General features: G+C 46.7%; 1 protein-coding gene across 1 annotated transcript; it reads left to right on the top strand.

Moving 5' to 3' along the window:
- The first annotated feature begins 23319 nt into the window (after positions 1 to 23319).
- Positions 23320 to 26300, top strand: MSX1 (msh homeobox 1). The gene is made up of 2 exons (XM_071447218.1): positions 23320 to 23844; positions 25286 to 26300. The coding sequence occupies exons 1-2, from the start codon at positions 23391 to 23393 to the stop codon at positions 25714 to 25716; spliced, it is 885 nt and encodes a 294-aa protein (XP_071303319.1). The 5' UTR covers positions 23320 to 23390; the 3' UTR covers positions 25717 to 26300.
- The last annotated feature ends 516 nt before the right edge of the window (positions 26301 to 26816 follow it).

Below are 26816 nucleotides of genomic sequence, written 5' to 3'. Positions count from 1 at the left end.
GCCTAACAGACTGGCGAGCTCTGCTGTTTGTACCTTGAGTCTTTTTTAAAGCTCACTGTTGCTATCAATAGAAGAATCAGCTCCACATTATGTCAACCTCACATTATGATATTCTCTATTGACAGAGAATATCAGTCCCACAATAAATGTTAGAAACTATGATGCAATTATAGTGCTAAGCTTCAGAAGCATTATTTCATGATCTCTACATGAAGGAACACTTTTTGACTGACCTCCCAGTGCTTTAGATTGACAACACTATGTCAGCCTGTCTGCAGTTATTGCAGTCTAAGTTACACCTCCAGCTTTGGTTTGCCTTAGTCCAGTTTCAAATACTGAGCTAACCTAGTGATGAGTTACTTGAGCCATGGCTCTGTATTTGTAGTGTCTTGGTACAAATGACTCAGTACCTGACCATCTTCTCCTCTGGTTGTTGAAGAAGAACCCCAGCCACCGTCCGGTGGTGTTGGCATGTGCAAAGAACACAAACACTTCTAATGTGAAACTTATTAATTATCTCAACCATGTTTAATTTCCCTAAAGGAACATAATTTGGATATGATTATCTATTCAACTTCTCCAAATGTACCTCAGGTTTAAACCAAGCGTTTCTGCAGGATTCTCCCTTAATTCCAGACCTGAAACAGGACTCATTGCTCCTGGCCATTGAGCAGTGTGAGCATCCTTTTCTCTCTCTTAGCTTATCTTTCAGGAGAGGGAGATCAGAGGTGCAAACCAGCGGGAATGACCCCGCTTGTCCCTTGTGTCTGAGCAGCCGTGCCTGCCGGGGACAGCCGGGATGTCGCTGCGCTCCCGGCTCACTGTCCCCGGTGCGGGAGGGGAGCGGGGCAGCCGAATGCCCACGGGGCCGGGTCCCTGGGGGTCCCCGTGCTCGGTGCCGGCTCCGGCGGAGCTTCCCTTTCATCGGCGGCGCCGCTGCCCCGGCCCACGCAGCCCCGCTCCCGCCGCCGCGCTGCCGCAGCTGTTTGTGCAGCTGTGCGCCCGGCCAGATGGGAGAAGTGATTCTGCCTGGAAAGAAAAACACGCTGCTTTTTGGAGGGTGTTTTAACTTAGTTTTTCCAGCCAGATCGATTCCCTGCTCCGGTTCGCCGTGCAGGCACGGAGCTGTGCCTGGGCAGCTGCAAGACAGAAGGATGGGTGCTTTGAACCACTGGGACACACTCAAGGGACTGGCCCTGCCCTTTGATAGCGTTTAAACCGACGCTTAGGAGGGCAATTTGCCTCCTGACTTCTCTTTCTTTCCTGTATGAGCATTTCCAGCTTCTGCTGTCACCAATACACGGAGCTGCTCCTCCAGCCAAGCAGGCAAGAGGAAAATCAGGCCGGCTAACATGTGGAGGTGAAAACCCCCTTATCCCATGGGAGAACTTCCTCTGCTAGGGCAGCTGCCGTAATCCTCTTCCTTGGCAGAGCAGCACGAGCACTTTCCCCAACAGCAGGGAGGGCAGCCCAGGAAAGGTGAGAAAGCATTAAGTCTCTGCCTGCTGCTCCCTACCAGATGTGTTGCTTACCAGAAATAATGGAGGATTACTAAAAACAGTGAGTATACTTCCAATAAGTCAGTATTTCAGTATTTTTACAGATTTTTTTTTTTTTTTTTTGCAAGGCTTGGGACATTTCTAAAAGGCATTACCTCAGTCCTCTTGTGTTTGAGGCGCTTGGTCTGCCATCAGAATCTGAGCAGAGCTGGTGGTGTGTGAAGAACATTTTTGTGCCAACATGGTCAGCCACCATGCTGTGGTCACCTGCCACCGCAGTGTGGGTGCCACCATGCCCTTCCCATGGTGAGTGACAGTCCTCTGTGAGGGATGAGCTGTGATCTGCAGCAGGAGCACCATGAGGGGCAGCCTCGCTTGCTCATGCACTAGCACAATCAAGGCCTCTGCACACTGCTGCCCCACTAAATTGTCTGTTTTTTCTAAAACTGGAGGAATCCATTTCAGTAATAATTTTGTTGGGCATTGATCATAAAGAATATCCTCTCCCAAATCAGACTAACTACTTATTTCACCACCAGCCCCATGTTTCTGTGTCTGGTTACATTGCTCTAAAAGCCCAGGGAGAAAACTGGGCTTTGTTTGACCCTGCCCATGGCCAGGAAGCTGTGGGTGATGTTTCATATTACAGACTTGTTCAGTGGCAGTGAAATCAGCTAAAATTATTGCAGGGTTTAAAACAGGTTTAAATTAAATCCAAGTCAAACACAGAAGGAGCTTTGCTTCTCTTCTCATATCTGAGATAATTATAGTTATACAATAATTACAAAGTCATCATGTGATACCAGACCTCCTTCCCCAATATTTAGCATTTTCAGCCTCTTTTGAAGCCAGTGACACAAAAAACATCCCGGGTGGGGCTGGGATGTTGGCCTGAGATCTGTAGTGATTAGGCTTTCTGCACTCTTCAAGGCTGGGTATAAAATACCTTACAGAGACCTCAATATTGAGGAGATATTAAACACTTGCTGCCAGAAACTTTATGCTCTATAGTATGGATCAAGTCACTTTTATTTTATTCCCAAAATAAAAGTGCCCCCAAAATCACTCATATATTATGGAAAAGAAAAGGTTGGTTTCGAATAGCAAATAGCAGATCTTACGTAAAAGTAACAGAGAAAAAAAAAGCACAATTTTTTCCTGATTATTCTCATTTATTTTGCATGAAGAATTAATATTTTGCTTGTACTTTAACTCAATTTTACCTCTTTCTAACAGTAATAAACATTCAGTAAATATATCTGAAAGCTCTCTCCATCTTTCTTTATATGAGTATTTTGAAAGGGGCTTATCCTATATCTAGCAAATTCTAATCCCTATGAGATAAACTTTGGAAGTGAGCGAGGAATGCAGGTAGAAAGCTTTTCTCTTTCAAAGGCAAGGGTAATAGCACGTCCTTTCTATTCCAAAGTCAGAGTGAAGACAAGTTCCTCTTGATGAAAGCGCCACAGTTAATCCGTCTCAGGATTGGTGTCTCCATGCAGCACCCTGGGGAACTAGAATAAAAAGAAGTGGGTTTTGCCTGGTGAGCTGTAGAGTTACAGTGCAGGAAAATCCTTGTTGTACAGTATGCTATATTGTTTCCCTAATGTATTTTCTCTGTGCTCTGAATGAAGCGTTTATATGCAGGGAAATTGGCTTTGAGGCAGCAGATGAAATCGTAATGGTGACAATGATCTGCCTTGCAGCAGAACGAGCCATCAGCTGATGGATCATGTTAAACCACAGAGGATGCCATCCCACAACAAAGCCATAAACATTGAGAGCTGTTCTGTTAACATCCAAGAGCCAGCCCCCCAGAAAGGAGCATAATTCCAACACATTTATTAAAAGTCAGCTTCCATTCTTGTTGATTAATTGTGATCATTTGTTGAAGAGTCGAAGGCTTTTTTTTTCTGACCTATTTTTAAATACATTCCAAAATGCTCCCAGCCCCCATATATTTCAGTTCTTTCCATTTTTGAAAATGGAAAGTTCTGAACATGAAAGCTCTGTATTAATGGTAGGGTTACGGAATGGTTTGGTTTGGTTTGGTTTGGTTTGGTTTGGAAGGGACCTTTAAAAACCATCCAGTTCCAGCCCCCTGCCATGGAAGTGATGTGAACAGAGTGATGCAGAGCTCCAAAAGTTCCTTACCCAACACACAGGACCATGGTGTAAGCAACTTGTGCTGACACACACCACAGGAGAGTTGCCTTTCACTGATTTTATCACTTTATTACTCAATGTTATAATTCCTTTAAACTTCAAATGAAAGCTAACATTCTGTTGTGATTTTTTATTGTTTGCTATTTGCTATTACAGAGCTGTTCACATGTAAGGAGTGAGACAGAGCTACAGTTTTAAACGACATAATTGCCACAAGGTATTTGTGTGGTCAGAGAATAAACAATAGCCAGGCTGTTTCTTCCAACTTCAGAAAAACATTTTCTTTGAATACCCCCTTTTGCTTTCTGAAGAGTCACCATTATATCTAAACCCAGACCATACACAAAAAGCTGAGCACCGGATGATGAAAGATGTTCACAGTGCAGCTCTTGGCGACCAGTGGGAGAGTACTTCATCAGTGTTCACTGTTAAATCAGCCTCATCTGGCCTTGCAACTGCTGTGATAGGGTTTCCAGTCAGCTGATGCTATGTACAATCACACTTCATGCAGGGCTCAAACTGTCAATGCAAACTGAGCCCTTCCATGGCACATACGGCACACAAAACCCCAAATTAATAGTCACATTTGACTAACCATCCTTAAATCAATTCACATTTTAAAAAGTGCTTGTGAGAACATCAATACAGTATAAGCAGGCCCATGTTTCTGCATGCTGAAGGCTTATGGAAAGGCTGCTGTTTGCCTTATCACTTGATGATTCAAAGAAGCAACAGTTGCTGGCCAATCTTATCTACCTTTCCATCCTCTTTAAGAACCTAATTTTTCAGCTTTTCCATCAAATTGCAAGACTAGAATTCATTCTGACAGCAGGGAAAGTTAAGTGGCTTAATTTGTTCTTAAAAATGGGAAATTTCCTCATGTTCTGAGTCTGTCTTAGCAAACCTGGCTCCATCTCAGAAATATTAATGTTCTCTATTTTGAAAACCTCATCACATTCACCATTCAAAAGAGCAGTCTGTGTGATGGGTGGCAAAATCAGCTGCTCTTGCATTTCATTATTATAATAGAGCTGTTAAATCAATTCCTGTCCTTTCTCTTCCAAACTTTTTCTATTCTCTTGAACTAAACTTTCTGGAAAAAATGTTACAATTTCATTTATAGATGCCAATGAGCTGCTGTAATATGCAATGCATTTATTTTAATCACATACATTATCCTGAAGGCATGTTTGTTCTTACTCTCACCTGACAATTATTTGCTATACATTTATTGTTTTAGTAATTGTGTCCTCTTTATCTTATTATAGTTGTTATTCCAGACTGATTCTCAGCTGGTGTAAGTACATTTATGGTGAGCAGTTAATAATGTTTTAGGATCAAGACCCTAGTGTTTCCAATGATCTCAAAATGATGGGAAATATAAAATATAAAATAATATAAATAAAATATAAAAAGTGTCTACTGGTTTTGCTGAAGATATATTCTAACTTTTTCTAAGGTGCTCAGGTCTGAGAGTATTTGATAATCCCCTCACGCAGCTTCCCAAGCTAGGCAAATATTCACAGTTATGTCAGGTGAATAATTTAATTAATTAAATATTGTAAATTGCATATTTGAAAGGAGTAAATAATTTTGGGTTTATTATAATATTTAAGACTCCCCAAAATAGGAAGATATTACTTTAGAGGTCAAGTCTCAATACTTCTAGCTCAAGCCTATTAATTTCTTTATTTTCTGCAAATGGGAACTGCTAGGAGAACAAAAAATTGGCTTGAACTGACTTCTATATTCTAGCATGTGTTATGAAAGCACTGTCTTATTCCATTTTTATCAACTATTTTTGGTTAAAAAGCAACTATTTGACTGATAATTAGCATGCCTGTGTCTTTACAGAGTCTCAGTCTTGAAGCAAAATATGAAATGTCAAGGAGCTTAAGGCAAGGGTTAAAGATTCTTGGTGTCTTTCGCTTAAAACAGTGCCAGAGTAAGTTTTGTATCTTTCTGAAGAGGAGGTTTCTACTTCTTTCAGTGCAGCTGTTTGATTTTCTTTTTTTTTTCCATCATGACTCTGCATGCATTAGTCTCCTACAGGGCAAATTGCTTTATTTAACATGCCACAGAAAGCTACTGCTGTTGCATCAGGGAGATGGAATGCTTCTCTTAAACTGTAATGCCAATAATTGCCTTTGGACTTCCACACAAAGAAAGTTTTGGTCTTCAAACTGTCTGGAAGGGTTTGTCTGTAATTGCTGTAATGTACAATCACTCCTAGAATGAAAAGGAAAATGACATATATTTAGAAAGTTCAATAAGAACAGTGCAAACAATCAACGCTATTATCCAAGGCAGTGAATGAGCCCCATGTTCTGAGGCTGAGCCTCAGAAATTGTTTTATTGCACATGGTGAGCAGACACACTGTTAATATAAAAGTATAATAGAAGCAGTTGGAGTAACCACAAGAACACCCTCTGAAGCATCCATGTTTGGTTAAACATATTTGTCTGAATTCATACCAGGCAGCTGGGCTGACAGATTATTTATGTCTGCATTCTCCCCCTCCACACTGATTCACAGCAGAATAGGTATATCCCATCTGCACATTGAGATGTTCAATGCCTTGGACCTCTGGGCTATTAAAAAGCAAAATAATACACATTTTCTAAGTTTCAAAATTGTTAAAACATTAGATGCACTTTGTGAGAGGTACTTTAGCCAAATCTCTTAATGTTGGCGAAGCTCATCATGGCTTTGACCCACTTCCCAGCACAGTCAGTCACAGCACTGCCACTGACCTGCAAACCCAAAAACCTGCTGGTTTTCAGCTGTCTGAAATGCCTGAATAAGAAAGGCAGAGAAAGCATTTTCTGGTATGGATGTAAGACAACAGTGACCTAAAATGCTCTCTATGGCTTAACAGGATTTATTGTCCCTTCCTCCAAGCAGTGGGAAGTTGGATTACTGGTCAGCCACAGTGTGGGGTAGACCTTAGCAGGCTCAATCTGCTGGAGTTAAAACCTGGGGAGGATGGAGACTTTTCTCTTGATACTATGTAGATGCAAGAATAAATATAAACTCCAAAAGGCAGAAGGAACAATTCACCATTTTTAAATTAAAAATCTCACAGGCCATGGAAGGGATTGTTAAAACTTTCTGCAAAACAACCTTCTGGGCAGGGTACAAACTTCTAGATTAGATGTTTGCAGCAGCTTCTGCTATCTTCTGGTCTTCTACCCACACACTAATTATTGTCTTATCATTCTATTCATTGCTAAGAAAAATAATGACTATGTTGTCATAAATGACAAGCTATCTTCAAATATGGAATAATTGAGTGAAGCATATGAATTCCCAGATCAAGATCAATCATGTCTTTTCATGAAAAGTATTCTTAGCATTAAAACTAAAGAGAGAAAAAAAAAATATCCACAACCTGTCAACAAATTTCTGGTAGTGTCAAGGTACTTCTGAGTTTTTCTTCTGTGCTCCCTTCCAAACCTTTTCTATTTTTTTAATGGCTAATATTGCCTCAATTGTGTGTAATTCAGACTAGCTAATGAACAACTCTCTGCTAAGTAAACTTTTATTTCTGTAAATTTTCTGGGTTTGCTAAATCAAAATATTAAAAACAAAATATAGTCCTTAGGGATATCTAGAAGCAAATGGCACTTGCACCTGTAAAAGAGTATTTTTTACTGGCCCTTCTGCAGGTGTATGATGGGGATTCATGTTGCAAAAAAGATTCTCAAAGCCACAGGATACAATATAGCTGCACCTTCATTTGGGATTATTAAAGAAATCACAATAATCTGTATAAAAGTATTTTGGTCCTCAGTTTGAGGAGCTGCTGCCCTAGTAGTTTACATAGGAAAGTTACAACTCAAAAATACATTTGTGGAAATGCTGTAGTTCATATCTACATGCATTCTTGAAATCATGACTTATCTAGGTCAGAAGCAAATGTTTTTTCTCCTTGCTTGGATGAAGCTTGTCCCACTGCACAGCAGTCCTGCAAAAGGATATGGAGTAGCAGGTGATAAGTATTTTGGAAGTTCAGCTCTCCCTATTCCCATTTTTCAGTCCTCCTCCCCAGTCCCTTCCATTGTCTGGTCCTGTTCTCCTGCCATCTCAGCATCCTCAGCCCCACAGCCAGAGGAGCCCTTTGACCTCTGCCAGTGTTTATTGATAACAATCCAAGTGTTTTGGCAACTGATAAGGCCCATTGTGGTTTTTGTGGTTCCTACTGCAGGTAACTCTTGCAGTTTTGTCTTGCCAAGAATCCATGAGGTACAGAGTCAGATGGAAGATGGTGCTTTGAAATATGTTTTTTTTTTCAGCACCTTAAAACATGAGTTTCTGTGTGATCTCTGGTAGAGGGACATTTCCAACAGCCTATGTTTGGTGTTTCCTTACAGTAAGGACACTGAAATTGAAACAAGTTGTGCTCCTTAATGATTTGAATGGTGAAAGATGTGCATAGAAATGACAGCTGTGCTGCAGAAGGAAGGGTCTAAGTTGTTGTGAATTTAATCAGAGGAGAAGGAAGGATTTTAATTTAAAATTTCCCTTGGCATGAAGAAAAAAAAGATTAAAACCTGCAATTTGTTCAAACAGAAAACTGAGTTTAGTTTTTTAGCTACTCATGTTTAAAAAAGTGACAAGTGTTAGAGAATAGGTATGAATAGGAAAACAAATCTGATATTTTTGAATTAGAGGGGAGTTTGACTGAATAAAAATAATCAAATTTGATAGCATTTGATTTTGTCTTATCTAGGTGTGCATTTTCCAGCAAAAAAATCTTTCAGACAGTAACTAGATCAGAGGACTCAAAGGACTATTACCATATGTGATTCTTTCCAGCTCAGTGTCCTTATAAAAAAATAAATCAGTACCATCTAAATTTCTCTTTTCCTCTTTCTCAATGAAAGAAAACCTACAGCATATTCATATGAGTCTCATAATATTTTGTTTCCAGTGTTCTGCTGAGCCCATCCTAGCCCTGTCACAAACCTCTTTGTGTCTGTTTACTCCATTCCTTCAAACCATGCACCCCAATTTTTCTCCAAATCCTTCATCCCTTTTCCTAGTCACTCTGCTTCTGCATTCAAACAGGGCATTTGGGACAGTAGAAGAACAGAAGACATGAAGGTAAACAGGGAAAACTGGAAACAATATACACATACAGCCTGTCCAAAAGGGCCACAATTTCATTTGGTTTAAAATGGGAAATGTCTGGTCACACAATAAAATTAACAGTAATTTAGAAGTTTTTCTATCACAGCTGTAGCTGGCTCCCATGTGGGAGGTGGACTGCATGTGTGTGTGCAAGAAAGAAGAGATCTGGTACAACAAAGATTGTTGGTGCTTGTCTCTGAAACACAGGAAAGTCTAATGCTGACAACATGAAATACTGAGCTTAGGTTTTATCTGAAAAACCACCTGTTACTTTACTGTACAAAAATCCTACCTTCAAATAGGAGTTTTTGTCCTTCCTGCCATGGAAGGACAATATATCAAACCAGAATAGAAAGCTCAAGGCTTGATACATATTTTTAGTCCATCCTTAAAGGATGTCTCGGTGCATCCTGAGTTGTGGTGCTGTGGCTGACATGAAATCAGCTGCTGGGCATGGACATGGGTACATTCACCTGCTGGCTTTGCTAAATGTCTGTATCTCATACAAGTTGTGATTGCCTGCATAGCTGGGTTTGCAGCACCCAGTGGAGAGGAGTTCCTAGGTTCCTCCTTGCTCTAGGCTTGAGTTGGAATGAGTCACAGTGTGGTCCTAAAAACCCTTAACAGAGATCATACAGTGACATGGGGAATGATTTCTGAAATTTGTGTGTTCCAAAAACACATTTTCACTTCTGCTTGGCTCTTTTGATTTGCTAAAAAATCTCAAGCACCTTTAATTATTTATTAATTATTTAATTGCTTTTTTTACAAAATATTCAACGTTTTGCAAGACTGCACCCATATTTGAAATTTTTCTTCCCATTAGGCCCCCCCCTTCCCCCCCCCCCCCCCCCCCCCAATAAATTGACACACATCAAAGCTGATGAAAGAGTATCAGTGGTAGTTCCACTGCTTGGTTAGGCACTCTGATCTGCTAAATTCTAGATGCAGAGCAAAAGAATCTAAAAAAAAAAAAAATATTCCAAAGAGTAGTTCTCAGGCAGCTCTTTTGTGTGGGGATCATATACTTGACACCATGCCTTATGTGGAATGCACATCAAATCACCTGGAGACTCCACATCAATGGTAGTTATGTGCATGCATGTACCACAAAGAGAATAGACCTTTAAACCAGTTGGGTGCATGAGACAAAAAAAAAAAAGTCTAAAGAGTATAAATCTGGAGGACTGTATCAACTTCTTTGATTTACTTCTCTGCTCTGCCTTATACCTTTTTTTTTGTTGTTGTGTTTTGATGTTTTAATAGACAGATTAAAAAAAAAAAAAAAAACACAAAAAACTAAAAAAGGCTTTCCCAGTGCAGCCAGTGCTTTATTTTATAAGGTTCTCTCCTTAATCTAACACATCTGTGTTATCTGAGCTGAGTGTGCCCATAGGATAGAGGGACAGATCCTCACCTCCCATGCATTTGGCTTGTAGACATCAAGGGGGTTACACTAACTGCAAGGAGTCCATGACTTGCTCTTGCTTGTTGTTGAACTCTTAAGTGTTACCATATTTTTTCTTTAACTGTTACTGAAGCCCATACCAAGTATCCCTCAGATAAAATGATTTCCTCTGTGCTGAGCTGATTTTTGCTCCAGGCTGGCATTTTCTAATTTCAGGGAGGTTTTGCTATCACTGACAGGACCAAAACAAGCCTCTTATAGGAGTCAATCGACTTCAATATTTAGAACAGAGTTTTTCACCTCAGAACTGAGCCCCAGGTTAAGGTGCATTTGTCCCTTTCAGTCTAGAAATGTCAGAGATGTTATAATTGAAATTGAAATAAAAGAAACAAACAAAAAAATAGGAAACTGCCTGGTTTTGTTCCAGGATGAAGTGGTAAAAACTGAGTGTACCTTCCAGTTCATGCTCCCTGATCCTGCATATTCCTTTTGTGATGTGAATAAGTGCACATCACAATTTAGTGGACCTGCTCACTAAAACCTCAGTGAAGCCAAACTTGTGCCAGGCTGCCTAGCGGTTGTGGCATCTCCTAAAGAGAGATTTCTGACCACATCAAGGAGGAATATTCCACAAGGGTTCCCTGTGACATTAGAAACCAGACTGCTGAATATGGCCTCCCCTCTCTGGGACTACAGATCTTTTCCTCCCAATCCTCCCACCCCATATTTCTTTCTGACATGCAAAGAAATTAGAGCTATAAGCAAAGACAAGCAATTCCAAAAATCATGCACTAAGCCCCAGTTTTCATCCCACATACTCAGCAGAATCCGTGGGATCACAGCCCATGTGTTTGCAGCACACCATGATGGCCTGGCTGGGACCAAATGCCCAGCAAAGGACACTGTGCAGACAGAGTGAGGATAAGGTCCTCTGCTGCCACAGGACATTTGCCCTCAAACAAGCCACTGCTCTCAAATGCTGGGAGAAGTAAAGCAAAAGTTATGAGGCCTGCAGTAAATGTATGTTTCCAGAGAAGTGGGTAACACATACATTGCATGCTGAATGTTACAACCTGTTTAATGATTACTGTTGACCCAATTGGCAGGTACACCAAGCACAGAAGCTGTACATAAGTGCTAAAAGAAGGAGGAAAAGTGATGGATAAGTCAGTGCAGGGTGTGAATTACAGTGTAATAGATTATCTGTTGCCGTTAGCTCAGATATCTACAAAGCCCTTTCATGGATCTGCAAGCTATGGTGCATCCCATGAGATTTTTTAGGACATGCGTAAGAAGCAGAAGTGACTCCATATCCAAACACAGCTGACAATTGTTTCAGGGTTTTCCCTTTAAGGCTGCTGTAAAGGGCAGAGGGAAGGTTCATCTTTGGAGGGCTAGCACCTCTCCACCTCTCACACCTTATGGAGGAGTGCAGGAAGCCCTGCAAACCCAGATCCTGGAGTAAATGCTGAGAACACCTGAATAATTCATAAGCACCATTTCTGTGGATGCTCCTGGTAGGCTGTGGTTGCTTAGGGCAGTAGAATGAGTGCTCAGTGACAGACCCAAAGTTCACTGGTGTTGAGACATGAGGAGCAGAAGTGTGGACAGGCTCAAACACCTCAGCATACACCATCCAAGTGCACTCTAACAGCAAAGCCAGGCCTCAGTCTGCACTTGGAGAAAGGCACAATGCTGGAGGGGGTGTCAACAAGACTTACACAGATGGCACTAGAGACTGGAAACAAGGACAGATAGATGGAGAAACAGCTCCATCCAGGTGTTTCTTTCTTCAACTTAAAGGAAGCATGAGAGAGGGTTTCATCTCCTTACAGGAGGAAAGATCATTCACCACAATTTAGAAGTGATAGTTGTATAGAATGACACACGAAAACTGAGAACAGAGAGTTATGCTGAAATTAAAACAGGCTTCTTGCTGCTCAGGTAATTAACTAAAACAATCTCTGAATTTCAGTGATGATTTCTTTATATTTTAGGATTTCCATCTTAAGAGCAGCTACCTTTTTGGAAGCTGTCTTTTATCCAAGCACACACCTTTTTTAACTCAATGCTATTATAACTGGATAAAATGCAAAGGCCTGTTATGTATATAGGAGATCATTTTAAGGAATGTGATGTTTCCATCAGTCCTTATACATTATAAATGAACCCAGAAACTTCTCAGGGTGATGACAGGTGTGAAGACTGCAACTCCCAAAGTGCAATTCTCCAGTTCAAGAGATGCAACCAGAATTCTGTGATCAAGCCTACAGTTGCATGGTTTCACTACCTTCTGCAAGAGAGATCCATCTGCAAGATGATCTCTTGCATGTGAATTAGGGGCAGCCCTTCTTGGGCTGTGGAGCTTTGCCAGCTCAACCCTCCTTTAATCAAAGCCTGACTCTGGGTTGGTATAAACACCTGGCTTTGTGTGGAGTGGCCTTGGATCTGTATGGAGTGCTCTCAGTTATTCAGTTCCCCCTGATCCAGGCAGGAACTCAGAGTACTCTGGGTTTAAGGATTGCACCCTGCAGGAGACATTTTTGTTTCATTTTCTATTTTATGCTTCAGTAATTGAGTATGTCCAACACCTTCCATAAAGATACCTGAAAAATGTCACTGCAAGCTGTTCTTTAAATAGCACCCTGCCCTTACAGTGCTGAGCCAGGGAATGCCTCCCACCTAGTTCCAACATCCTTGTGTCTGGAAAAGCCTCTGACTGATTTGCCTATTAATATCTCTGACTTTACAGTCTGCTTCAACTTGTTCACAAGTTCCTTCCTCTCTCTGTAAGAAATTTGTCTTTCTCAAGCCTGCAAAGTGATAGTACTGGTAAATAAAAGACTGAGCACTTCAACTGCTTGTATAGTGACTTCTTTCAGCCATAATTTGATTTAAAGAATCACAGAGAAGCACAAAGGAAGACCTAGTCAGCACTATATATCAGTTTTCCCAAACACAACACAAACATAAACAAAACCAGATCAAAGCAAAAGGAGATAATCTTCTTTATCAAATATAATTACTAAATATAGTTCTATTTCAAGAAAAAGTAAATTTTATTAAATCTTTACAATTGAGAATAAAAAAGGAGTAAAAGTGGTAAAAAGAAGGAAATTGGTAGAAAATATGATTTTTCAAAAGCAGTGACTTATTGTACCTAATTTGGTTTTCTCAATATCTTACCAGTTCTGCATATGCCTTAACAGACAACCAATTTTGTCAAGTTACTAAAGATAGAATTATTGCAGATGCTTAGAAAGGGGAAGCATAAGAATACTTAAAATCCCCAAGACCTATTTTTATACTCAACTATAATTGTTATCAATTATTTCAATGAAACCTACTCCTATGAAATTATCAAAAAGTTGAAAAAATGCTTTACTGGGTGGGGAAGAGGGATGCAGAGAGACCAGGCTGGGACAGGGGTTTCTGTGGGGTGGGTACCAGTTCAGGAGCAGGGCCAGGCTGGGGAGAAGAGCTGGGGGAGGCTGCAGGGAGATGCCAGGTGCATTTCATGGCCAGAGGACAGAGTGCTCAGATGCAGGGGACATCCCTTTCTCACCCTCTCTCTGCCTTGCCTGACTGGGAGCTGGCTGGGGGTGGCCACCATCACCCATCTCGGGGCTTTCAAGGAGAAAACGCTTTTGAACTCCTCCAAGATGACAGAAAAGTCTCATGGTGCCTGTTCAAACAAGTGTGTCTGAACAGGAAAATCCAACAGACAGGGAGCTACTTCAGTTTCTCCACTTTTATGATATTTGAAATGATAAGCAAGGATATATTTTCACATAATTGGACTGTGTCAGGGTACCAGCCATTTGATCAGATAGGGGCTCTCTATGTAGTCTCACATCAGAAGGCTAGTAAACTACAAATTAAGGCAGGCTTTAGATTTTGTCTGTGAAGTAGCCAAATAAATTGAATTTTATTTCTAAAGGTCATAAAGAGGGCGGGGGAAAATACAAAAATAAAGGCAGAATAACTGGATACCAGGATAACTGAATCTGAAAGAATAAATGAATAAATCTTTGGAAAGGTCTCAATCATGCGTGAAAACCCATAAGTATTGGAAAGATACCAATCGGCATCTTTGGATCTGACAGGGAGATTTGAGAGCCCAGTTTTCATCACCTTAAAAGAGGTCTGCAGAAAGGAAGGCCTAGTGGGGCAAGGGAAATATAATGCTCCATGGGTCCAAAGCTTTTGGTTTTGTTCTGTTTGTTGGTAATTTATCATTTTATTTGGCATTTTCCTTTGCAACAATATCTTGGGGAGGGTGAGAAGCCCTGGGACAACTTGCACAGGCCAGCTGGGTAAGGGCCAGAGAGCATTGCTCACTCCCCTCCATCCCACCCCATTTGCTTTAGCATCTCAGGCCTGGAGACAGCCAGCCTGCATTTCCTCCTGCTCCCTAGTCCACACACCTCCCTTGAGAGTGCCCCCAAAGCAGGAAAAGCTCCCCTGCCCACCCACCAGCCCTGGGGGAAAGTTTCCCAAAGGTCTGAGGATTGCAAACCCCCTCTCCTCCACGTGGGCACTGCCTAAGCCTACCCCTCCTGCAAATACAAGTCTGGTCCCCCCAGCCTTGTGCTCTAGACAGATTCCCAGGCTCCAGACAAAAAGGCCAGGGGGACTCCAGGGGACCCAGCTGGCTCCCAGCCAGCACTGCTGAAAGGGGATCACAAGAAGCCAGATTTATTCCTAAGAACAAAGCTTCCGGTGACTTTCCAAGATGCTCGTGGTACTCCTTTCTCCCTTTTTTTCTTCTTCTCCTTCCCTCCCACCCTGATTTTTCAAACTCTCTGCTGGAATAGAGGTGTTCCCTGTCACTATCAGTGAATGTACTGCTCCCATTCCTTGCCAGGTCTGTGTGCACTCCTGTGGCATTTCTTTTTCAGTCCCTGGATTTATACATCACTGACATTTAGCGACTTGTGTTGGCTAGAGAGAAGGATTGAATTTACCTGTGAGGCTGCTGCACATTATTTTTTTTCTGTAAATAGCTACTGCTGGGTCATGTGAGCTGTGAATTGTACCCAGATTGAAGCCCCCATGACCACAGTGTGGGAGTCAGGATGTGCAGTGTGTGTGTGTGTGTGTGTGTGTGTGCTTGCATGTCACCTACTGCGGGGGTTTGCAGCTGCACTTAGTAACTAGTAAAGGTTGGACTCTGATGCGAGATTTCTGCATAAAAAAAGCTGAAATCACTTGCAAAATAGCACCAGGAAACCTCAGGGAGATAACTAATTCCATGTGTTGAACGTGCCCCTGCTCTGCCTGCTGTCAGATCCTCCTCCTTGTGTCTCTGTGTTATCTTAAGATTGTTTCAGAAGTAAAAATCAAACAGACCTAAATCCATCCAAGGGTTATAGGACCATTAATAGCAGGGGACAGACTGCACCTGGTGCCACTCCAAACCAGCCAAGTTCAGACCCAATGGCAGGACATCATCCCACTCCTCAGTGTGGTCCGTGCTGCTGGCAGGGTGGTGGGCAGCAGCCAGTGTGCCTGCTCTGGGCACCCTGCAGCCACCCATGGCCTGGGCTTGCCCTGCAGGGGCTGGAGGGTGCTTGGAGGCTGTTGTACCTTAAAGCTGTGGATTGCAAGAAGTCTGACATTGTTTGAGAGGCTGAAATAAGTCCTGCTTTGAAAGACACAAAAATCCTCAGATGTGGAAAAGCAAAGTCCAACACCAAGTGAAAGCCCACACTCTCTACGTAAATAATGTCAAAAGCACATACACTGACAATAACATGAAGGCAGCACAAGGCAGACCAATGTCTAGAAATGTTATCTCTTCTGTTCCAAAAGTTAATCAGCCCAGCAGTGGGCAAGCCAGGAACATTTTAGATTATGACTATGCTTGTGGTTGATGGAAAGTCTAAGAGGAACATAAGCTTTCTAAAAGCTGTGTTTCCCTACAAAATAGTTGGGATTTTTTTTCTCCTCCTCTGGCAGTGAATTTGTTTGGATATATTGGTTTATTAGAATGATGTAGCTCCCAGCATCATATCTAGCCATCGTCTGCCACTAAGCAAAAGGATGTGGTGAGGTTACATCACCAAAATAAGGCAGTTCTGGAGTTTCTAAGCTGGGGTTGCATATCATCAGGACAGTTTCAATTCTTGAGGATGACTTTGATATTTGCAGGAGTGTGATGACGTTTTGTTTTTGAATTGACAGAGCCTGGAAAATACCTGACACCAGTTACTCTGCTGTTTAGCTGTAGTTTCCTTTACACAAAAAATTAAAATCCATCTATATGTATTTGCATGAATATAGTTTTCCTAAGTGGAAGGTTTTGGCTTAAGGCAATCTCTTTTGAAACATCTTAGCAGAGGAAGAAAATAAACATTTTCCCCTAACCTGTTTCTTGTGAGTTAAGAGGGATATTCTTGGGACTGGGATTTTACCGATGCAAATTAAAGGCGGGGGGAGAAGCAGTCTGGCTTGGGATGCTGTGTGACACCAGCAGGAAGGTGGAAAAGAGGTGCTGGGAAGAAGAGACCTGCCAAGCTCCACTGCTGTGCCTCAGGCTGAGCCAGTCTCTGCCTGTGGGGCCGTGGCTCATGGCTCTCCTCCAGCTCTGCAGCTGGAGGCAGCAGCTGGAGGAGAAATTCTTCTGCACAGGCAACCCTGACACACACCCAGGCGTTGCTTTCACTTCATTTTCTGTTCTACAGACATTCTTTCCTCAGGAGCTGATTATTATAGAGCTGAAATGTACTTCCTTCTGAAGAATGGGTTTGTTTTGTGTTTGGTCCCCCCCTCCACTTGCACACACCTCTCTAGTGGGATCAGGCTTAGATCAGGATTGCAGTTTTTTTTCAAAATGTGGTGGCATGCATTTCTACTGTGCTGTATGTTTTCATGTGGTCCTTTGTGTAACATATTTTCCAGTAATTTAGAGAGATGTAAGAAATAGCTTTTACACAATAGACAAAGAAGTGGGAGGATTATTTCAATAGTCTTGCAACTTTGGGATATTTCATCTTCTTCAAAAGGCGAGAGAAAAAAACCTGTCCTTGTGAGCAAATGATTAGAAGAAGACTGGGAATACAATAATTACCCCAAATGGAAACGCAGACTTCAGTTAAACAATACAGCTTTTGTAAACTGGCTCCGCCTGTAAAAAAAATCTAGGAAATCTCATAACTAGAACTGTCGAATCCTTTTCTTATGCAACAATATGTAAAAGACGCTTGAGAAATGAGGAGTAAATATGGAAATGCTATAAAATAGCATGATAATGGACTTGCTCTGAGCATTGGAGACTCCCTTGGCAGTACTGGCATGGATTCCTTCAACCACAAACTATTTTCTCATCTTAAAGAATTTGGGACAAATTACATTTTGTGATACTCCACCAATAAACAAGGACATGAAGACAAATAAACTGGGACTCTTCATAATCTACCTTGATCATTGTGGAATTCGAGGGGACCAAAGCAATCAGAAGAGAGTGCAGTTTTGAATGAATGTCCTTTATAAGAGAGCAGAGAGAAGATCATTTATATTTTATACTTTTGCCTCTAAGAAATAAAGGGCTAGCAAAGCTCCGACTATCATTCACTCATAATGATCGCATTCAATCTAGTGATTCACAGTGAATCATGTAATAAGCTTTCCATTTTGCACATGGGGAGAAGAAGGAGGGGTGGTTACACTTTGTTTAGTTCGCATTCACGTCGCCGGCCTCTATCCCTTGAACTGCTTTACCGGTTTGGAGCATTATTTTTTAAATTGTATCTATAATGTTTCTTCCCTTCGGTTATCCCCCAACAGTAAAAATTCCTGAAAGGAACGCTGACAGGCTAATTGTACAGTTAATAATTTTCCCTCGGCAGCGATTCGTTCAAGCACGGCTCTACATTCGCGGCTTCCCGGGGCCGGGCCGTGCCGCGCTGGGCAGAGGCTCCCGGCCAGCCCGGTGCCCGCGGCGGCCCCGCCGAGCGCCCGGCCCGGCCCAGCGCAGCCCCGCGGAGCGCCCGGGGCCCGGCGCGGCTGTGGCGGGGAGCGGCTCTGCGGCTCCGGAGAATGGGCAGAAGCTGCTTTTCGGCATTTCGGCCTAAACCCGCAGCACAGCCGCCGGCCCTGGGCACGGGGTAACAGCCCGCTCTGCGCACCCCACTTGCGGGTGTGGGTCACGACCGGGGTCCGGCCCCGGGCCGTGCTCCCCTCGAGGTGTTACTGCAGAGCCCCCTCACACACCCGGGCGGGCCCGGTGCTACTGCAGAGCCCCCTCACACACCCGGGCCGGCCCGGTGCTACTGCAGAGCCCCCTCACACACCCGGCCGGGCCCGGTGTTACTGCAGAGCCCCCTCACACACCCAGGCCGGCCCGGTGTTACTGCAGAGCCCCCTCACACACCCGGCCGGGCCCGGTGTTACTGCAGAGCCCCCTCACACACCCAGGCCGGCCCGGTGTTACTGCAGAGCCCCCTCACACACCCGGGCGGGCCCGGTGTTACTGCAGAGCCCCCTCACACACCCGGGCGGGCCCGGTGTTACTGCAGAGCCCCCTCACACACCCGGGCGGGCCCGGTGTTACTGCAGAGCCCCTTCGCACACCCGGGCGGGCCCGGTGTTACTGCAGAGCCCCCTCGCACACCCGGGCGGGCCCGGTGTTACTGCAGAGCCCCTTCACACACCCGGGCGGGCCCGGTGTTACTGCAGAGCCCCCTCGCACACCCGGGCGGGCCCGGTGTTACTGCAGAGCCCCTTCACACACCCGGGCGGGCCCGGTGTTACTGCAGAGCCCCCTCGCACACCCGGGCGGGCTCGTTGTTACTGCAGAGCCCTCTCACACACACGGAACGCAATGCTCTCGGGGCTCTCGGGAGCGTTCTTGCCATCTGCAAGCGCTTCAGGTAAAAGCCGAGGCGAGGGCCGGGTAAAGCTCTGGGGGCCGGAGGAGGCGCTGAATCGCCGGGGAGGTCTGCACTGGGGCTGGGGACCGCGAATCCACCAGTGCGCCCCATCAGCGGCTACGCCTGCAGGACTCCATGAGACATAGCAGGAACAACCCCGAAAAGCCAACGAGAGAAAGGCACCGAGTGGGGAAAGGCTCGGAGAGCACAAGCATCCCGGAGCGAGCCGCCGAGGTGAGGCAGGTCGGCGCTGGCTGGCAGGAGCAGAGGTGATGCCGCACAGGCGCCCGCCCCAAACGCGCCTGGAGGAGCGGTGCTCTTCTCCAGCAGAGGCGACACCTTTGCGAGAGCTTTAAAAGTATATATTAAATTAAATAAGGGTGTTGTCACTGAAGGGAAATCAGTGCCTTAGCCATGGGGCTCTCACCAAGGCAGCCAAGTTCCCTTTTGGGCAGAGCAGAGTCTCGAAGTCTGCTTGACATCTTGAAGCTTAAATAACCGTAAGGCATTGTTACTCCCTGGCAGCAAAGTGCCTCGTTACGCCTGATTGAGCTAATTGCTTTGAAATAGGATATATTATCTATAATTATAGAGATCTTGGAGGAGACGGCCAGCCTTTTCTTTCATCTTTTCCAAGTGCATCATAATGTCGCGATCAAATTAATTTAGGCCACTTGAAATAGTGCCTTCCTTTCAGCCCGACTCCTCCGACCCTCAAAGAGCCCGGGACGCCTTAGCGACTGGAGTTTGGCCATCCAAACAGCTCTTGGTGACCTTCCGAGGACCAGTCCAGGTCCCTGAAGCCTTGGAAATAGTTTGGATTATGTTTAATCTGGACAGAAAGGGTTAGGGAGAAAGAGAGAGAGGAAGAGAAAAGAAAAGGGGGGAACGAGGTTGGGAAAGACAAAAATAAAATAACTGAGGTGTTTTCGCATTTTGCCGACACTCGGAAACCAGCGACGAAATCAAGGAGGACTTTGTGCGCTTGAAGGGCTTTGAGGGCTTGTAAAGCCCGCGGGACATTTTTAGCACTTGCGACAGTTCTGGCTCTCTGCCCCCAGGGCTGAGTCTCGCAGAGATGAAGCAAAGCTGCTGACGGGCGCGCAGGGAGCGCGCAAGGGAGCGCGCAGGCGGTGCCCGGCGCAGCTGAACTGCCCCGGAGCTGCCCGTCCCCAGAGCCGGCTCGTGTCCTGCGGGACTGTCTGGTCTCCTAAGAGCTGCTGTCTCGGGAGAAATAAAGTAGAAACAAGGGAAACAACAACACCCCTCTCCTTTCTGAGTTCTGCCTTTAAGTCAAAGATAACGTTTACAAAAGGCAGACAATGCCCTGAATTGGCTTAGCGCTGCCTCCTGTCCTTTCTCCCCATCCCCCACGCACTCCTCCCAGCCCTTGTTGTATTCCCACCGAAATAAAATGCTATGGGTAATGGCTTTGCCTAGCACATTCATTATACTGAAACGGGACTGTTTAAGATGCTAATTGCCCAATATTGTTATCTAGCACAACTGCCTTCGGGGAAACGCCACGTCTCCCAATAAAAACACCGGACTGGAACAAGCGCCAATAAAGTCACCTCTTTCCCTCTGCCCTTTCACTTCGATTTTCCTTGCAGCCCAGGGCGGAACATAAGAGAGGCACCTAAAAGCAAACCAGAGTATCAACAACATGAAACAGGTATTAAAAAAAAATTCCTAAAATCCAGTGGTGTTTTGGTCGCCCAAAGTGCAGTGAGCAAGGGAGGAAGAGTTTGGAAACTAAAAATTTCCCACTGAACTCAGAAGTCAATCTTGAGGGAGATTTCGTTTTGCAAATTTATTTTCTCCATTCCTAACTTAAAACTTGTAGATTTCATTAAGAAAGAAGGGAAAGAAAAAATGAGCAAGAAACGAAAGACACTTTACTGGCATCTCGTTTTCAGCCAAACAGATGAAAAGCCAGCATGTGAATTAGAATCAAGTCCTTGCTGTAGTGATTGCTACAGTGATTGAAATACCAGCGAGTATGACAGAAATGTAAACACAAAGCGCTCATTGCTGAAACGTAAATAAAGAGCTAATTATCTCATTCTGTCAACTCTAAATGAGAGCGGGATCGCGCTCCCGGTATGGGACGCACACGCATCTCTTCAAACCTCAGCAACGTCCCAATGTTCAAATCATTGTGCAAAAGAAAAGTGAGGAGGGGGGAAAAAACCAGCAGCTCTAATTTTAATTTTCATATTTCCATTAAACAACGAGATTGAACTCAGCCCAAGGGCTGCCTCGAGGTCTAATAAACACATCCCTTCTTCTTTCGCATGGTTAAGTATGGAACCAGGGGAAAAAATAATAATAATTTAAAAACTCAAACAAAACAAGATCCTACCTGTAGGATCGGGTGGAGGGGACACCGTGACGCTGTGAGACACGATGCATCGATATATGTGCGTGTTTTCTTAGTCGGGGTGGGGTGGGGGGGTGCATCTTCGAGACGAGTACCGGGCTTTGGGAAAATGTCGTGTGATTGGTAGAGCAAACTAATTTTGTCAGGCTGAATGTGCCGATGTCCCAGGGCTAAGGCGCCTTGCTCCCTTGATGCGGGTTAACGTCCTCAATAGTCCCCCTCCAGCTGAAGCCTTTGATCAGACCGCTGCTGGCGCCTAAAAACAACATCACTTGTCTGCCTATTAGAGGCACTGACTAATCGTGACAGATTGTTTATTCTCGCAATTAGCAATGCAGCCGCTTCTCCGAGCACCCCCACCCCCTCTCCCCGACGCGGCCCAACCCGGCACCCCGGCCCGATGGGGCGCGGGGGAGGCTGCGGGCAGGCGGGCACCGGCACCGGCAGCGGCACCGGCGGGGCCCGGAGCCGGCCTGGGCTGGGCGGCGGCACCGCTGCTCCCGCCTGGCAGGAGCGGGGCCGCACGGAGCAGGAGGGCAGCTGGAGGTACCAGCGTGAGCTTTATGTCTGTGCGAAGCGCGTTCACCTTCATGTACAGGAATCTGCGGAGCAGCCCGCAAACCGCCTCCAGATCACCTCCACGGGTGAGAGGGACCCTTCGTGAGCCCAGCAGATGCGGGACGGGGTGTGATGTATGTGCGGGACGCAGGAAACACCCCGCTAGGGCATGTGCTCACGCGTGTGTGAGATAAGTGTGTGGAGCTGCGCGCAGGACAATTAATTTCAGTCAGATCCTGTTGCTTATCAGTTAATAAAATGTGTATTATATCAATTCATTTCATAATCTATATGCTCCTAATCTACCATCTTTATAGGGTCCAGTTAAAAGGAAAGGGAATTCGCTGTCCCTCCCCGTTTAGATAATTGCCCTTAAATGACTGCAAGAGGCTCTTGTGTTCCGAGGAGATTAGAGCCCTGCAGCTATCAATAAACTTTTCTCAGCGAGCGGCCAATCCCGTTATTAGAGAGCGGCTCCGTTTTACTGCACATCCGTCCTGGGCGCGGGGATAAGGGATCGTAAAACGAATTAACAAAACAAAATAGCCGGGACTTTAAGGGCTCAGGGGCTTATATGTTCCTTTTTAAGTGAACGAACATTTCGTTATCTGCAGACACGCACACATCTATGCCATAAGAAGTAGCTCAATTTATGCGTTATGTATGCGGGTACCAATATAAACGCAGATCTCTACAGTCACATCGAACACACCGCAGGACCGGCGATCGTGTAAAAACCAAACAAACCAAACAAACAAGCAAACAAAACCCCAAACAAAATAAACCAAAAAAAAAAAAAAAAGAACCAAAAACCCCTCAAGAAAACTCAAAACGACAGAGGAACGGGCAGGGTCTCCTTCCCTTTGAGAGGTCACACTCGGGACAGCCCGGTGTTTGCTAGTTTTGAAGAAGAACGGGCTTAGGCTCGCTCCCTTGCACTTTAGGAGCAGAAAGGCCGGCATCTTTCCCCGAGTTTTGAGCCTTCCCATCTCCACAGCGGAGGGCTGCGCCTACTACCCGGTTCCCTTCTCTCCCTCCCGAGACGAGAGCCGGGGCGTGGAGCGGGCCCGGGAGACGCGGAGCGGAACCGAGGGCTGAGGGCTGCGGGGCGGGGCGGGGCGCGCGGGACGCTCCGACGGCAACCCCAGCCCCGCCCCCCCGCGCGCCGCCAGGGCCGCAGCCAATGGGGCGGTGTGGCCCCGCCCCCCGCGCGCCGGTTGGGCGGAGCCGCCCGCGCGCCGCTTTATGAGGCGGCGCCGGCGGCGCGGGGCTGGAGCGTGCTGTCGGCTGCCCGCGCCCCTGGCCCCATGAGCGGCGGTGCCGATCGCTCCCGCCCGGCGCTGCGGTGGCATCGGTCGGCTGCCCCTGCATGGCCCCGGCTGTGGATATGACCGCCGCGCCCACCGGGGTTCGCAGCGACGAGCTGCCCGCATCCGCCTTCAGCAGTCCCGGCGGCGGCGCGCTCCCCGTCGCGGCGGCGATGGGCGGGGAGGAGGAAAGCGACAAGCCTAAGGTTTCCCCATCCCTCTTGCCGTTCAGCGTGGAGGCGCTCATGGCCGACCACAGGAAGCCGGGAGGCAGGGACGGACCCGAGGGCGCCGGGCCCCCGCCGGGCGCTGGGGCGGCCCCCCGCGCCAGCCTCAGCCCTCGGCTGGGCGCGCTGTCGGCGGAGGCGCCGCCTTCCCCGCTGCCCCTCGGCGGGCACTTCTCCGTCGGGGGGCTGGTCAAGCTGCCTGAGGACACGCTCGTCAAGGCGGAGAGCCCCGAGAAGCAGGAGCGGAGCCCCTGGATGCAAACCCCACGGTTCTCGCCGCCTCCCCCGAGTAAGTAATGGGATGGGAGCTCTGCGGGCCGGCTGCGACCTTCCGCGGGGCCGGGAGGACCGAGGGCAAAGCTGCGCGGGTGGCCGGGGCTTTCCTGTCGCTTTCGCCCTGCCTGCCTCTCCCGGTATATTTTTCCGTACGGTTCGCACTTTTCTGGGCTGCTTCGATCCGTCCAAAGTACTGAACGGATTCGAGAGTGTGTGTAGGATGGCTGCGAGCGCACAGGAAGAGCGGCCGTGCCAGGCTGACATCTCGTGCCAAAAGTTAACCGGGGGGGGGAGAAGAAAAAGCAACGCGGCCAGCCTGTTAATTTAACCTGGGGCTCGAACTAGCTATGTAAATTTTGACTCAACATCACTGAGGCTCTCGTCAGAAAGTGGCTCAAGTAATTCCATAAGGATGCGCACAGACCGGTTTCTTAGAAGCGGCAGCTTTGCGGGCTTCAGCCCCACCGGCTGGTGTCTTAAATGGTGCATGTCCAAACTCCGAAGAGCCACAATCAGTGATGATTTCCTGCTTTAATAACGAGAGAGTTAAATTAATACGAGTAACAGCGTGAGAGCCGAGATCAGAGAAGGCCGGTAATTTCCAGTGGCTGCACTGAGCCCGGGTCTGAGCAGCATGGGCCGGCTGCCCTCGGCCTGGCCGCGCTCCCTTCCTGCCAGGGATTCCGTGCGAAGGGATGACCGTGGTCTGAGGCTCTCCAAGCGTTTGGGGTGCCCTTAGCAAAGCGGCAAACAGAGCTGCTTTCTGTCCCTTGGAAAACGGCAGGTTTTCCGACAGGACTTGTGTAGAGTAAAGCAGCGGTTTAATTTATTTAAATTGCAAAGTTAAATTTGCTGTTGCTAAGTAAACCGGGACAGATGGATGTTGAAGACCCTTAGAAATGTTAAATAAGAGGAGAGGAGCAGGCCGGTGAAGAGTGGTAGATAGAGCATGAGTGTCAATTCAGACCTCGTAATTAATTACATGCTTAATCCGGTTCCCAGGGGCCTAATGAAGAGGGTGTGAGACTGAGAAGCCAGCCCGTTTTGTTTATTTTTTTTCCTGTAATCCAATAAAAAAACCAGGACTTTTTTCTTCTTTTTGGAGGGCCATTCCCTTTATTTGCGTCTCCTGTACATGAGCCAGGCTAACCATGAAGGCAGGAGGTGACGGGGTGTGGGTGTCTGATTCCTGCCCGTTGCCGGGCTCTTTTCAATGGAGTCAGAGCTTCCAGATGAGAAGCACAGCTCTCATTTTTAGAAAGGGAGACGGCAATTTTCAGGGTGCCCCAGGCAACCTTGGTGATTTTGGGGCACCTTGCTTCAAGCGGGACCCTACCTCTGCCTTTCTCCACCTCAGCTGTGGTAGGGAGGGGGCTCTGCAGGCTGTGGGGTTTGGCCACTGCTAAACGAGCTGTCTCTCCTTTCCCCTCTTCCCCGGCTGCTCCCGGGCACAGGACGGCTGAGCCCGCCCGCCTGCACCCTGCGCAAGCACAAGACCAACAGGAAGCCCCGGACGCCCTTCACCACGGCGCAGCTGCTGGCCCTCGAGAGGAAGTTTCGGCAGAAGCAGTACCTGTCCATCGCCGAGCGCGCCGAGTTCTCCAGCTCGCTCAGCCTCACCGAGACCCAGGTGAAGATCTGGTTCCAGAACCGTCGCGCCAAGGCCAAGAGGCTCCAGGAGGCTGAGCTGGAGAAGCTGAAGATGGCAGCCAAGCCCATGCTCCCGCCTGCTGCTTTTGGCATCTCCTTCCCACTGGGCGGCCCGGCCGTGGCCGGTGCGTCCCTGTACGGCGCCTCCAGCGCTTTTCAGCGGGCAGGGCTGCCCGTGGCTCCTGTGGGACTGTACACAGCACATGTGGGATACAGCATGTACCACCTCACATAGAGCCTGAGCCGAGCCCAGCCCTGCTGACTGTCTGCTCCCGCTGGCTCCACACACACTCCCTCCCTGCTCCTCCGGCTCTTCTCTGTGGACTTCCCCGTGGAGCCTATGGCAGAGACTCCTCCGTTTGGCTCTGCTTGACCTCTCTGCTTCCCCCTCTGATGCTGAGCCCTTATTCCAGCACTGTTCTGATCTCAGCAGTCCTGGGGAGCTGGCAGAAACCTGAGGCGTTGCCCCAGCTTTTTCCAGGTGCAGGGTGGTGATGGGCCGACTGTGTCCTCCTTCTCTGGGTCCAGCTGGCAGCCTGCGGAGAGCCCCCTGACACAGGGGAAGGAACTGTGGAAGAGATGGCAAAAGGGGACTGAAAGACAGGACATTTTTCTTACTTTCTGCAAGGCGAGGTCAAGAGACAGAAGTGTAAAACAGCCTTTCCCATTCCCATGTAACAGTGCTGTCTGTTACCTTCTTTGCTCCTCCACCAGCTCCTTTGGAAGGGGCTCTGTGTACTATGTAATATACTGTATATTTGAAATTTTATTATCATTTATATTATAGCTATATTTGTTAAATAAATTAATTTTAAGCTACTGTTTGATGCAATTTGTTTGCTCTTTGCCCTCTCGGGTGTGACAGAAGAAGAGACTGAATTTGTGTATTAGGGGATGAGAGGGGCACCGGCTCTAAGCAGCTGCTTTCCCTCTTATCCAGGAGACTTCAGCCTTGGATGGTGAGACAGCAGCTGAGTGTTCAATTTTCTGTGTATCCCGGCGCTGCCCGGTCCTCACAGCTGTTTGAGGTTTCCTCCTTTCCCCCCACTGCTCCTTGCCAGCAGTTCTGTCCGCATTCCTGCCCCGAAGGTGCATGTGATCGCTGCTGCTTCCCCCAGCGGCGCCGGGATCGGCCGTGTTTCCTTGGCCCTAGGAAAGAGAAAAGTTGCTCCTCTCCCTTCCCGGTCCCTGTGTCTGGGAGGGTCCCGGCCGCAGCCCCCGCTGGCTGTGAAGACTGGGGAGGGCTTGACATGTCCCACACCTCAGTGCCAAGCCTAGCGCGAGAGAAGGGGCTTTCCCTAGAGCTCCATTTGCCGGCCGATGTTACTCGGGGGG

Source organism: Agelaius tricolor, unplaced genomic scaffold, assembly GCF_023055355.1.
Source record: "Agelaius tricolor isolate 1412-34295 unplaced genomic scaffold, bAgeTri1.0.p SCAF_24, whole genome shotgun sequence".
Classification (NCBI taxonomy): domain Eukaryota; kingdom Metazoa; phylum Chordata; class Aves; order Passeriformes; family Icteridae; genus Agelaius; species Agelaius tricolor.
This window is presented reverse-complemented; position numbering and strand designations above follow the sequence as displayed.

Bases quoted from the DNA above. Each gene is read 5' to 3' on its own strand.
- MSX1 (XM_071447218.1), top strand. From the start codon at position 23,391: ATGGCCCCGGCTGTGGATATGACCGCCGCGCCCACCGGGGTTCGCAGC. The intron at 23,845-25,285 runs GTAAGTAATGGG...TCCCGGGCACAG, and splicing joins GTTCTCGCCGCCTCCCCCGA to GACGGCTGAGCCCGCCCGCC.